The following is a 13,083-nucleotide window of genomic DNA, read 5'->3' as shown; positions in this document are numbered from 1 at the left end:
CGGCAGGGCTGGCATATTGGAGGACCCGAGAGTGCCCGGAGTGTCCTCGCCTGAGATTAATATTTTCTCATTTATTAGCTGTTCACGGCGTCGGAATCATCTGATACTTTTACGACGTTTACGACCGGCGCCGGCAACGCTTGCAGCGGCCCAGTCCCAGACGCGATCCGCGCGCGGCTCCTTGCCCCTCTCGGGCGCGGATGGCTGAGGTTAATTATAATTTATTTAAACTGATATCCGGTTCCGGAATGACGATGATACGGGCCCCGACCCCGGCGCTAGGTCCCCGAGTGGCCGACCGGTCGAGTCGGTGTCCCTGCTCCTTCCCGTTTCACCACGTCTGGCCGTCTGCAGGGCGAGGACCGCGCAGTTAAAATGAGATTTTTTCGATTTCGCTAACCACCGACCGACCGACCGCTTCCGTTGGGTTGGGGCTTGGGGCTGGCGGGGATCTCGCACGACGTCGTCGACTCGAATGGCACACCGAGTGGCCGGAATGGCCGGAGGGCTGCTGTAACACAATCCCACAATGCACGCTCGCTGTGTCTTCCGGTCCCCCCGGGCGGAAGACAAGTCACGCGGGGTCCACATGAGATCCTTCAAATTATCGTCTGTCTCTGTGTGAGTGTGTGTTCTGAGTCCGTGGCCAGCACCTGTGGCGCCTTCGCCAGTGTGGCGATTACCGGCGCAACATGACCATGCGATTGTTGGTTTCGTTTTACTTTTGAACCCTTCTCGCAATCTCGCTCCGGGCCTGCAGAGGCATGGGAGGAAGCTAACGGCCACATGACCATTTGGCAGTCGATTTACGCTACCCCCCTCCCCAGACCAGCAGATGGTGTCCTGGGCATCCGCGGCCAACGTACTCGAGTCACGGTGCAGTCACGCAAGTCGAAGATGCCTCTACCTGCCTTTCCGGGGTACCGTGGATGTCAGGAACCCCGAGGACTACCCGGGGCCCCCTTTAGCCCGGGACCAAGGATGAGCGGGAAATGCGACACCAGACGGACAGGACGTTGTGGGCGATCGGCGAGGTTCATAATAAATTAATTTTATCCTCTGCTACACAACTGCGGCCCAACTTTTAGAGCGGGCGGGAACTGAGGAACCGATACTCCGGTAGCCCGCCCGGGCCGGACCCCAACCGTCGCACCTCCCCCCCACCGCAAAGACCCATTATGGTGTGTTTAATTGCCTCTATTAAATTAATATAATAAGTTTTTTGTCCGCGTGGCCGGTGCGGGGGCTACCACCTTCCTTCTTCTGCCCGAGAGGGCGGCCCTGCATTCCGCCGCTGAGGCTGAGGAGGATTCGGGGCACGGGGCAATTGGTGAAAGTTCGCTTCCCCTTCACCGTGGTTGGGATGGCTGTTGTTTTTTGTTTTGCTATTGTTTTCGTTTCGTGCGTGGTTAAAGGGAGTTCGGAAGGAAGTTTTTCGTCCTTCCGTTCCGGCAGCCCCGCCCCGCCCCGCCCGTTCGGGCCCATTAGGGGCCCAATTTAGTTTCGACGGGCGTTCGGCGCGGGCGCGAACGATCCGTGTGACCGAGCGAAGGCGAAAGAAAATTAATTAACTCGTTATTGTTCCGCTCGCGCGTCGGAAGTCGCGCAAGGAGCGACCGGAAATGGGTTCCGGAAAATTGGACAGCCAACTTCGCGCGCGCGACTGCAATCGACTGAAGGTGCTGAAACCCGCGGGTGTTGGGGGGTGTGGGACGTGTCGCGGAGGTTTCCGGTTTTGAAGATTGGCCGGCAATTGGTCTAATTTGAGCGCTCACCGCCCGCTTAATCGGCATCGCTTCTCTGGCTGTGGCCAGGAGCCAGACGAACATGCCAAAGGACGAGGACGCTCTGTGAAGTCATCAAACGTACGCTACGTCGAACACACCGCAATGTAACACATGTTTCGTGTAAAGCAGACGGTTCAAATGTTGTTTGATAAAATTTACCAAAAATAAATGTATTCCGGAAAAAATGATCGGATTACAAAGGATTTCGTTGTTTGGATCGGTTTACTAGGCTGCTCATTAAATTCGGAGCCTCGATAACAGAGGGCTACGATACAACAACTGCTACGAGTCTAATTTTTTTGTCATATTGGTACACTATCCAAATGAACGTATGGAAAGTTTCATTTCAATCGGTCACTTACTTTCTTTTTACAAGCCTTTTAGTATCGACAGTATTTTTGTCACGTCACAGTATTCCTTAGAGCTGCTATGACGTCATCATTTGATGAAAACCGCTTTCCGCGCAGGATTTTTTTAGGTTTGAAAACAGATGGAAGTCGCTAAGGGCCAAATCTGATGAATAGGGTGGAAACTTCAACAATTCGAACTTTAATTCATGGATTTCTGCCATTTGTTGCACTGGGTGCATTGTTCCATTTTTAGCGAATGCGGCACCCATTTTTTAAGAACCCAAAACTTCAGTCAAAATACTGGTTATACTGCTCAATGAGATGGCTAGGTCTTGTACTTAATTTCTATCAGTGGTTCGACGATTTTCGAAAACGATATCCTGCATTTTTTCTACGATTTGAGGTGTTGTGCCTTTTTTTCACGTTTTTGACATGGTTCGTCTTAAAGGCTACTACGACCATGTGTAAACTCAGAAAACCCTCTTTTAACCCCCTAATTAAAGGTGAAGAGTCCTTATACACTTTCAATATTCGTTCATAATTTTCCATGGCTTTTAAACCTTCCAAAAATAAAAATTAAATCACTGCACATACTTGATTTTTTCCATTGTAAAAAATACTGTAACATGTCGATACTAAATGGCTTGTAAAAAAAATATTAAGTGACCTATTGAAATGAAACTTTACATACGTTCATTTGAAGAGTGTACTAATATCACCAAAAAAATCAAGCTCGTAGCAGCGCTCTCTGTTGTCAAGGCTCCGAATTTAATGAGCAGCCTAGTACTTTCAGTGCCATTCGCCGTTTTGCTTTCATTTCAGTTGTTTAAATAAACATAATTAAATGAACTTTTTTAATTGCAGTTCAAGGAAGGACATCTGGGACTTCCGGCAACACAACTTCGGTGCAGTGTAATGCTACAGAAGGTTTTAAGGATTAAAGGCTTCCGTAAGCTGTGGCTGTACAAATGAGTAAAACCATCAAAAAAGATCATATAAAAATATTAAATCATTTATCAAGCAACAATGCTTTCCGGAGCAGTGCTGCCAGCAGAAAATGTGTCCCCAATTAAGGCTCAGTGTTTCCGGTGCCGTTGCTTCGAATGTCGACGTATAAACTTGGTTGGCCACGCGTATTCTTGGGTTACTAACACACTATTTATGTTGTTATTGCTTGAGAATACACGTAGTTGACTAGTGTTGTCCAGCGTGACACGGGCCCCGATGAAAACCGCGGTTCCGTGATGTGTAGTGTGCGTCGTGCGATTAACGGAACGCCGCAAATGGCATGCAGACGAAACGGCATGTGCGAGTGCAAGTTTGTTAGCATTAGAGGGCCACATTAGGGGTTGAGCTTGTATTATGATTTTATCACGCCTTGCTTATCATGATCGCAGGGCTGTTATTATTTAGCACGAGGCGGCGGGCAGGGCCTGTGACGGTGGCGGCGATGATAGTGCGGTTAAAATGGGTGAAATGGGTCCCCACCGGAGATTGATTGCAGTGTATCGTGACGATAAAGTGCTCGTTCAGAAGTGATGTAGTGTGAACAGTTATTTTTATCGATTATTGATTTCAGCTTAACGAAAGCGCCCCCCCCCCCCCCCCGGTCCGGTTTTTCGTAGGCAAAGTGTAGACGACGTTTCTGCTGGAGAAAACTCCCGAGGGCGAAACTCCCGGCATTAGTTGTGAACTGAACGCGCGCGGCCCTAGTTCTGTCCTTCATACAAGGGTTGTTTTATGTCTAGGGGGACTTGGTTTAGTTTATTGAATTTCACTGTTTTGTATTTCGACACCGTGTCCTTATTTGAGAGGTGCTCCAAACGTCATGAGTGCACAACATTTTATCAAAACGTTCCGCAAAGTGTTCCGCAAAGATTAAGGAAAAAAATAAAAACATGAAAAGTTTTAAAAACAACCCCGTAAGTTAGTGTAGCTACTAGTTTGATGACGGCCTTACAAAGAAAATAATAAATGAATATGAAATAATGGTGAGAGAATAATGCTTTTCAATAACTGATAATCTTCGTTTCCAATTGAAAGAAAATTAAGACAAATTATCAAGGTTAGTGATCGATTTTATAACTCCTGTTACAATTGAGATAAGTATGTGCTTTACAATCAAACACCTTCTGTCACAACGTATCCATTTATCGAATATAAATAGATCAATAATATAAAAATTAATTAAAAATGCAGGATACTCTACAGATCATTCCAAATCATAGCTGCCAACATTCACCACCAATTTAGCTCTTGAAATTAATCTACCAAAACATTTGTAGATGTAAAGAATTTTTGTTGCATTTTTATAAACGAATTAATAGTTGTTTGTTTCGTTTATAAGAATAAAACAAAATTTACGATATTTTAATCAACAGAGCTTTTGGTGTGGCGTACTTGGAAACACGGTTGTAGTGTTTCTGTAGCAATTAAAAGCTACACCGACTAGTCACCTACATCACATAAAAAAGCTATTGCTAACACAATAAAATATGTCTGACAAGAGTAATTCTTATTTGCATATATTTCTGGGGTGTACAATTTATGAATTGTAATTCAAGGGATCTTTTTTATCATAACTTATCCTCGACTTGTTACGACTTACGTTACGGAAAAGAGTTCTAATTCTTAACACTATCTCGAAATGTCAGCAATGGCACCCCAGATCTGTACAATGTAGGAAGTGTGTTTTGGGTTACTTTATCATTGATGCTATTGTTACGTAACGCGGTTCACAGTCTTGACGGAAACGAATGTTTCTGTTTCGAAACTTGTTTCATTTACTGTCAAATACTGATGCAAAACTATATATTAATTGTATTTAAGCAGTCAGAACCAGTCATCTAAATGATTCATGAAGTGAGAAAATGCGTCGATCATCCCAAAATCATCCAGTTTGAAGTAAGAGTGTCCTGACGAGTGTTAGTTTGATCCAGGACATTTTTGGTTAGTTTCATCCTAAGTTTTATCGCATATTGTATGATGACCTGGAACACTAAATTACGCCCTAAGGGTTAAAGGGCAAGACTGGTTTTCTTCATCTGAGTTTGATAAATCCTATTTTATCAAACTCGTTCCTTTTATTTGCCTTAAGAATTTTTAAAAGGTTAAATTTTGTTTTGCCTATTTCCCAACGCTTTACTTCAGGTTTTTGTCCAATATCTCCCAATTCGACAAGGTGCTATAGTTAACACTGCAATCTTTCAGCACAATGTTGACACCATTTTTCGGCTCACAATCCGGACCAAAACAACACAGAACGCAATTATGGTTTTTAATTCGTATTCTGTCGTGTTTGTGACACAAAAAATGTTGACTCTTTGAGTATGAAGCAATCCATTGTCCAATTTTTAATCCAACCACCTTTCAACCATTTTTTTTTACTTTAAATTAACACTGACGTTGCCACTTTGAATGAATTTTATGACCAGGGACCTGACTGCAGTAAACTTTAGCGTTTGTTTCATTATTCCATGTCAGTTGAATTTTATTGAATGTGCTAAACACTATTTTCCATCTTGTTACTATTCAAGAATTTTCAAATTTTTGATTACATCTAGGAAGTTCTTGACTTTAGCCCCTTCATCCTGAAAACAGCGTCAATTTAAAGTTATCCTTTCGATTACCGCTGGACCCTGACTCCTGGTCGGCGACCTTGAACAACATCGTGGCACGTAGGGATGCTAGAACCACAAACAACGTTCCATTACACTCTATCCTGCCAGATCGTTTTATTATACAGTCTCCTGTAGTATTCTGTCTTGACGCTCCCAACGCCCGAAAAGAGTGAAAATTACTCGAAACGGTTTAGGAATTAAGTGTCCGATGGTCCAGCAGCCCACTGGACACAGAGAAACCTCTCCACCGTTCAACTCAATCACAGCGACCTCTCAATAGACCATTTCCGATCCAACGATCATTCGATTCGACTTTATTGACACAATTTGTTAAAACAACACTAACGACCGACCACCGGGAGGAAGGTGACGGCGTGAAAGTTTCCCATAGCTCTTACAGCAACAGATTCTCGGACGAATGCTGCACACAATTGAACACAGTTACCCTTTTATGGCGGGTGTCCCGGTCGAGAGAAGCGTTTAGGACAAAAACCAACAAAAATAACGACACTTGAATCCGTGTTCCATCCGTATCGGAGGATACGCTTGGCGTTTGACGTTTGGCGAGAAGTTATTCGGTAGACTTGTAGTGTGACTTTTGGAAGTAGCCCGTAAGCGTGCCCTCATCGGCGAAGGATGTTAGCTCCTGCGGGATGACGTTGGCGTCCTCGATGCCGGTGCAAGGGCGGCACATACACTCGAGTGGGGCCTTGGTGGAAACCTACCGTTGACCGATGGCACGGACAGGGGGGCAGCAAACGAGTAGGACGAAAAGAAAAATTAACAAAATCTTTTCCACCAACGTGGAAACAGTTTAGTCGAAAGCATGGCTAATAGATATGAAGCGTTTTCCATCAAGCCGTCACATGTAACATTGAAACACAACGAGAATAGAAGCTGCTAACTGATGTTTAACATTACTATTTAGATTATGAACGTCTAGTTTATACTACTAACGTATTGGTGGTTAAAAAACTATCATTCTTTAAAGATAATTCATAATACTCAATTTATAGTACTCACCGCTAATAGAATACTCACAGCTAATGCAATGTTGTTGAATGTGCTGAAAACCAAGACATACCTTTACGAACTCTGGAACGATGGCCCAAGAACTTACCCAATTCCGTTGGCAACATTCGATGGAGCTGAATCCACAACCGACGGCAAACCAACAACCACCTAACCACGATCCCGACCAAACACCTGACAAGGCGGACCTCACATTAAGTGAGGCCATAAATTCAGAGTTTTACATTAGCCCTTTTTCCCAGCGATATTAAAGCCCCGTGATTGTGCCTGGGCGGAAAATTTATTTTCCTCTCTCCATTTACTACGGAAGACACCCGATGGCAATGGTTACGGAGCAGATATAGTTAGACCCACCACTTACCGTTTTCTTTTTGGGCGTTCAGAACTCGACCAAGGAGCAGGACTAGAGCGAGTTTCAGGACCACTAGGGCGGTTGATCGCATCTGCATTTTTGGTAAATTTTTTGTACCCTTTATTCGTATATTTATTTAATAACCAAGTAAAACTTGTATTATCATCACTTACCGTTGTTTGGTGACCTTTGGCAGCTATTTTTCACTCTCACGATGCTTGTGTCGTAGCGTCGACGCTATTGTTTGGGATCATCCCGTGGACGAGACAAATATCGAAACAGCGTTTTAAACTTGAAAATTTGCATTTGGGACTCGCTGTGACTGCTTACCAAGTGGAAACTAATGTCGTCCTGTTGCTGTTGGCCAATTAAATATAAGTCCGCCAAAGGTAGGTTGCAGCTGTGAGCGCTCAAATCGCCTTCGTTTCCTAACAGCCAATGCTGCACTTGGTGATCGTCATCGAGTAGCGGCGGGACTGATGTCTGAATCTTGCATTCTTTCCGATATTTATAATGCGCCCCCACCACGGAGACCATAATAGCAGGACTTAACCGGCGGGGTGCACGAAGGTGAAGGTGAGACGATACACTTTCGACGACCGCTGTGACCGAATGGGACTTTTCCATCAAGCAAAACACAATTTTCAACAACGACGCAAACAGAGGCAACAAAACACGATTAAGTAGGGTCTTTGCGTTCGCCCTGCCGATGATTGTCGCATGCTGTTGCCCAAGCAACCTTTCAAAGACCTTTCGTTGTATCGGCAACCATCACCAAGATGCAAGCGGACCGCTTTGCATGCTGTGAACGCTGAAGCTTGGCCATGTAAGGACGCTCGCCATTGCGGTTCTTGTTGTGTTGACAACTAAATCTACTTGTAATGGACTTCTTTTTCTTGTTCTGACATAAAACATGGTTCTGACATAAACATGGCATAAAACAACAGTCGACCAGGAACGGCCACTAGGAGAGTAAGTGCCACTCTTATGAAATCAAAATCAATAAATACTCCAGGGGAGAATGCACAGTCTATGAAAGGACTATCGACAGTTCAAAATGGTAGTTCGTTGATTTGGGCTAACATTTGGATGAAAGCAATTCCAGTCGGTGGAAATGCGTTGGTACGCATACTGTAAATTAATTTTCTAAATTCATTCACAGTAAAATCATGCTTTGTAACAAAATTAAAAACCTTATTTAACGGTACGCGCATACATACAAGTATTTTGTATGAAGTTATGTCTTCAATAGCAAAATGTTATTTACTAATTACAGAATTTGCTATTATTCATACTTTTACATATTACCACTCTATGATAAGATAGCCGTGTTTATCTATTGTTTCCAGTAAAAATTCGGCTTTTTTAGGTAGTTGAAGAGGTAAGTTCCACAAAAATGGTTAACGCTTTAAATGGTTAATTTTCAAAATGAGAGTACGGCGACTACAGAAAACCTGTGTTTGTACGACAAAATGGCTAAATGATTGGTTTTAAAACATATTTTTAAGATTAACAATAATTAAAATCTTTTGAAACCTTTGATATACAAATTTTCGAGACAAAGAGCACTTTACATTGCATAGAGTAATCTGAGGTCGGTTTTTACGACAAGCAAAGCCGAAAAACAAATCCGCAACAGCATGAAACATCTATCGGACTTCCGGATCAACAGTATCGACACAGCCATAAAAGATTTCTCGGAAATTTTTCCTTAAATCGTATCGTACGAAGTTGCTTTACTTACCTGTCTTTTTTGCACAATTCACCAATCCTTACTCTACCTATTCTACAGTTCTTGTCATATTTTCTGAATATTTCGGTTTTTTTTGTCATCATTTTGTCTGATATAGATGATTTATTGATCAATAGTAACTAGTAATAAACAAAAATGGCACTCTGAAGTAGGTTAAATTTTATCCTAGTAACTTAAGTGTTTGTTTTCGCACGGAAAGATGAATGTAAAAAACGAATGCAGTCACTAGCGCAGTTACGAAATCATTCGTCTTTCATTTGCATTGTGTTTTTAAAATAATCTTTTGTACTGGAGCGCAATCAATACTGCTAAGCGTTCAGTCTCCCAAATATTATTTGTATCTACTACTTTTAGGCCAAGAAGACGTAATTGTCCTGCCTTGTTATGCAATAGCTTTCGATAATTTTTGAAATAGTGAAACCTCTTCAGGCCTGTCGATGAAAAATGTAGATCGAACGTATGCTGAAACACCTGACGACTAATCAGCTTACATCGAGGAAATGTTAAGAACAATACAGACAAAAATCCCCCATGTGCAGGAATATCATCTATTAAGCTGTTGTCCAACAAATAACAAACCCGTTTCTCATACTCTAGGCACTTCGCAGGGTCATTTATACTTAAGCTGTAAATGAAAAGGATGCCGCATAAAAAGATATGCCACATGTTAACTTCTCTCGTTAATTTATCAATTTTTATACAAACGGCTGTGCCGCTGATATTAAAGATAGCAACAACAACAAAACATAACAACAAGTTTAAACAATGTCAAATAAAATATGAACTGGCAATGAAATTGAATGCACAAGATCCGCGGATTTCTTTCAGCTTTAAGACTGATTTAAGCAGATGCCATGTCAAATTCAAGTAACTTTTTAAAGTACTAATTGGCATCACTTGCTCCTTTCAACTTCACAACCAAATAGATTCGAATCTGGTTTCATTTTCGGTTTATAAGATCAAACATATACGAACTGTTTTGCTATTTTCGTCTTTATTTTGTTTTCTTCTGTCCACACGTTGCCAAACATGGTAAGTCTTTGAAAAAGAACAGTCTGGCCTGCGTACTGGAACTTAAGAGCGATCTTTAATGGAACAAACCCAAAACAACAAAACACAGCGCAACGAAGCACAAAGAATGGTTTTCTATGAACACAATACATTGACCCATCGAAGAAAATGTCCTTTCCTTATGCTTATTTGTCGCAACCGAGAGAACCGTGTATGGGCTCGCCAAACAACGATTAAAGCACATTTCGCTGGGCATCCGTTTTGTCAAAACCAATAGAAATAATGATTCCAATCAAATTGTACAACATTCTTCGTAGACTATTTACAAATAGTTTTGGAATTTCCATGCTTTCTTGCGTCTGGTTTCTCTTTTCGTCTTAGTTTTGATTTGTTTCGGTTTAGAAGAGCCGTACACAACGCTACGCTACGTTGCTCTTCCTTGCAAATCATGTTCAACAACAGGTTCAGGTTCATAAATTATGTGTTACATACGCACGTAACAAGACCCATTACTGGGGATCATGATAAAAATATATTTAACGCGAACTAACAAAAATACACCAGAAACATAAAGAAATACATCACACCGTTGGTCACTCGCATCGGCTCGATCATCATGCTCGTCATGCACCATTTTACTGCGAAATGTTCCGCGTCAAGGATTCACTATCATCAAATGGCACCGGGGGCCTGCTACCCTGCCCGATCCGCCGTCGAACGCTCGATTCCAGTTCGGAGTGTTCCTCCGCCAGCCTAGAACCGGGGTGACTATCACTCGAATCACGCTGGTCCCTATGGCCAGTGTGTTGTGGTTGACTAATGGCATCGCTTGCGTCGCCGGACCAGTCGCGACGCACAGCCGGAGGGTCACTACCGGCTGGCCCCAGTTGCGGCTCCTGCACCGTACTCGTCAGCAACAATACTTTACCTTCACTGACGTCCGGCGTCAGTTTGGAGCTGCTGTCACTGCTGGCATGCTTTGGTCGATCGTCGATCGTCCCTTCCGGGACCCACTCAGCCGCTGGGTCTTGTTGGCGCTGGCCAGTCACCGGTGGTTGCGGTGACTGTGGTTGTGACTGCGTAAGTACCGCCTCGGGAAAAATGAAATTGTTCTCTTCGTAGTTGCGCTGGTAGTTGCTGCGCCGATCACCGGACATCAGCGGTGGCACGGGTGGTACACCGCCGCGATCACTATCCGTATCGCGCTCTCTCGGTCCTTCGCTCGGCGGTGCGTCCTCGAGCGTTGGGCTGTGATTATTGGCCGCCACGGCGGCCGTCATGCCGACGCGATGCTGTATCTCGAAAACTAAGTTATGAAGATGCCCGTACAGCGTTGGATAGTTGTTGTTATTGTTGTTGTTGGGATTATCCGGATTGTTGTTGTTATTATTGTTGTAGATGTTCCCGGCATTGCCCAGCAGCGTCATGCCGACGCTCAAGTTGGCGCGCAGAAACTGAATCGAGTTGCGTGCCACATCGCGCAGCGACGCGTTGAAGACGTTGATGTTGTTCACGACATTGTGGCTGCCGACGTTCAGTGTCTGCAAGCTGTAGCGCGGGATGCGATTAAGAATGTCCCCGATGTTGTTGTTGTTGTCATTTTGACGGCGCAAGATGCGGAACAAATTTTGCACACCGTAGTTCGGTGCCGGAGGACGCTGTTGCTGATGGGGCGGCTGATGAATCGGTGGCCGCCGATTCGTACCCGGTTGCGGGGCGGATTGTCCGCGGTGGTGGTGCTGCGATGGCTGTTGGCCACGCTGCTGAAACGGCGCTTGCTGGGCCTGTTCGTTGCGCGTTTGGATCAGAATTTGCTGCAGCTGCGCTTGCTGTATAATGACGGGCAGCTCGTAGTGATGGAAGAAGTAGATCATCGAATGCTACAATTGCAAAAAAGGAAAGAATATATAAATTTACTTATATTATCTAAAGTCCCACAAAAGAATATCACATGATCAGATATTATACAAGTAGTAATGGTAGAACCATATAGCGAAGTTTGTTGAACATGTTCGGTGAAATGGGATAGCTTTTTCGCTTCATTGTCCCATAGCTTTCATAGAGATAAGTTTCTTTAAGTGCAACTAACATTTACTCTCTATCGAATATAAAAACGGTTGGTACCTTGGCCACCCTTGACTAAGGCCAGTGAACAAGGCGAACAATTTTTAATCCTCTTCCACGCCGTTGGATTATTAGCCACCTGATGATGTATTGTTTTATAATTGGATCGGAGCTATCCATAACGTTTATAAATAGCATTAGCGAGATGCTATGCTCGCGGCGTTTAGCTCGTTGTTGCACATCGACCCACCGTGCAATGCGCTTTGCACTCTCCCGCAGGACAGGAGGGGAATTGAGCGAATTATCACCTCAAACTCGGCGATCCGCCAACCACTTAAGCTTCGTAGCCTTATCTTGGCGTGCGGGAAGCGCCATCACTCTGACAACGACTCCCAATACAAGACAAACAAGAACGGATTATGTCAGTCGCCGGCGCTCAAGAAGTAAGTTTCTGCTACTAGCTAGTAATCGAGGACGAGTTGAGGGCTTCAACTCATATTATTAGTTTACCGTATGATTAATGATGCCATGCTTCACCAACCGGGCGTGAACATAAATTTTTATACAGCGAACGAAGTGGACACGACACTGTTTCTCCTTTGTTCATGCAACAAACACAACCGTTAAATACGGCACAGCCCGTTCCGTGGTAGAAAAATAAATAAATAAATAATATAACCACAATAATTCGCCGACCGTGATAAACTTTTGATATAAACTGTATGGATCAGTTTGAAATTAATTGGATTAGGGCAGCAAATTATGCAGCAACTGCTAGCCACTGGGCTGGTCGATTCGGACGTTGAATTTAGATGACCTACGTTTGATGGAATTTCAAGCCGCTTCTCGATAACATTTATGGATGATAAGCGGTCAGCCAAAATGGAATACGGCTCCTGTCGCATAGCTGTGGCGTGCTTCGGGCTGCAGTAGCCAGACCATTGCCCTACTGCCAACGGAAGTCACGAGACAACTTTCTAAACATCGCGACGCACTGCTGTTGCCGAGAAACCGAACAGATCGGTAACTTCCAACTATAAATATTTAATCGTGCCGTGACTGTAGGACGAAACTAGGACTATGGTACTTCCATCAATTAGCAAACCCTGACAGT

General features: G+C 43.8%; 1 protein-coding gene across 1 annotated transcript in view; it reads right to left on the bottom strand.

Moving 5' to 3' along the window:
- Nucleotides 1–9,889: 9,889 nt before the first annotated feature.
- Nucleotides 9,890–13,083, bottom strand: part of LOC128277462 (uncharacterized) — a 47,683-nt gene continuing 44,489 nt past the window's right edge. The window contains exon 10 of the mRNA XM_053015917.1: nt 9,890–11,785. Coding sequence (XP_052871877.1) covers nt 10,541–11,785 — 1,245 coding nt within the window. The 3' untranslated portion in view covers nt 9,890–10,540. The remainder of the gene's footprint in view (nt 11,786–13,083) is intronic.

Source organism: Anopheles cruzii, chromosome 2 (assembly GCF_943734635.1).
Source record: "Anopheles cruzii chromosome 2, idAnoCruzAS_RS32_06, whole genome shotgun sequence".
NCBI lineage: Eukaryota > Metazoa > Arthropoda > Insecta > Diptera > Culicidae > Anopheles > Anopheles cruzii.
This window is presented reverse-complemented; position numbering and strand designations above follow the sequence as displayed.